At 60.2% G+C, this 1,159-nt stretch overlaps 1 protein-coding gene across 1 annotated transcript in view; it reads right to left on the bottom strand.

Moving 5' to 3' along the window:
* Positions 1 to 477: 477 nt before the first annotated feature.
* Positions 478 to 1,159, bottom strand: part of LOC104618840 (SUN domain-containing protein 2-like) — a 3,885-nt gene continuing 3,203 nt past the window's right edge. The window contains exons 8-9 of the mRNA XM_010284543.1: positions 730 to 822; positions 478 to 591 (exon numbers count right to left, since the gene is read on the bottom strand). Coding sequence (XP_010282845.1) covers positions 478 to 591; positions 730 to 822 — 207 coding nt within the window. The remainder of the gene's footprint in view (positions 592 to 729; positions 823 to 1,159) is intronic.

The following is a 1,159-nucleotide window of genomic DNA, read 5'->3' as shown; positions in this document are numbered from 1 at the left end:
TGGAGGGGAGAGCCCCTGTGGCTGTGACCGGTGGCTCCTACCTACTCCGGCGGCACTGAGCCGGTCACTGCGGTCCCGTACACCGTATCACGCCCAAGCCCGCGTGAAGCACATCGCAAAATTACATACCCCTTTCCCAAGCCCCGGCAACGCTAGGCGAGCCCTCAGAGAGACGCAGGGCAATGGGGAGAGGGGGCTGCGCAGACCCGATAAAAAATTAGCTTAAAAAGTTAAAATGTCCGATACGCACTGGAAACAAGCCAGGCTGCGCTAGGACCCACGTGGGATGCTCCTCCCTCGCCACCCCAGTCCTTGGAAGAGCGAAAGCCTCAGCCCTTAAACACCAGCTCTTCTCCTCCCCGGAGGGGAGCAGCTTCCCGGGGCGGCAGCTGACGCATCCCAGGATTTCTACATGCAAAGCGAATCCCCTCCTGCTGTCGGCCCAGCAGCTTCCTCGTCCCATGCGGGAGCCGGGGGTCAGTGCGCCGGCTCCCCGTGCACGCGGAAGCGGTAGATGCAGGTGTATTCAGGGTGGCCCCAATTGCTCAGCACCCGCAGCTCCACCAGCTGGTACGTGCCCACGGTGTCACCCTTGGGGAGAGGTGGAAAGAAAAACCTGAGCCTCCGAGAGGGTTTCCAAAAACCTGAGAGCTCTCAAGGGCTCAGAGACCCCAGGGGCCCCGTTTTCTTCTTGAGGTCGGGTGCTACGAGGGCAAAGCACGCACTTACCTCCAAGTAAAACGTTTGGATGGGGTCGCCATCATGGTTGTAGGTGAACTGCCCGAGGAGAAGGCCCTCCTCCTCTCCCTCCTCCTTCAAGCCCTATGGAGGGGCAGGGAGGCAGAAAGGGAGAACCAGGGGCGATCAGAGAGGGAGACTGAAAGCGAAATGAACACACCCGGGGCAGAAGAGGGAGAAGGAGACGCAAGCACACTTGGCCCCCACTCCTGCTCTTCCAGGCCAACACAGACAAATGGGGTCAGGGACCAGTGAGGAGGGATGGGGGGAAAGATCAAGAGTTACACCTACTCAATCCCCGCTCCCCCAAAACCCTTCCTGAAGCCCGGTGCTCCCCCTCTGCCCCCTAGTACTGCTTCTTCTTATCCTCTTCAGGATAAGAGCAACCCCCCGGAGCACCCCACAGCCAGGTATGGGGCTT

The sequence above is a fragment of the Phaethon lepturus genome, unplaced genomic scaffold, assembly GCF_000687285.1.
Source record: "Phaethon lepturus isolate BGI_N335 unplaced genomic scaffold, ASM68728v1 scaffold18033, whole genome shotgun sequence".
Lineage (NCBI taxonomy): Eukaryota > Metazoa > Chordata > Aves > Phaethontiformes > Phaethontidae > Phaethon > Phaethon lepturus.
This window is presented reverse-complemented; position numbering and strand designations above follow the sequence as displayed.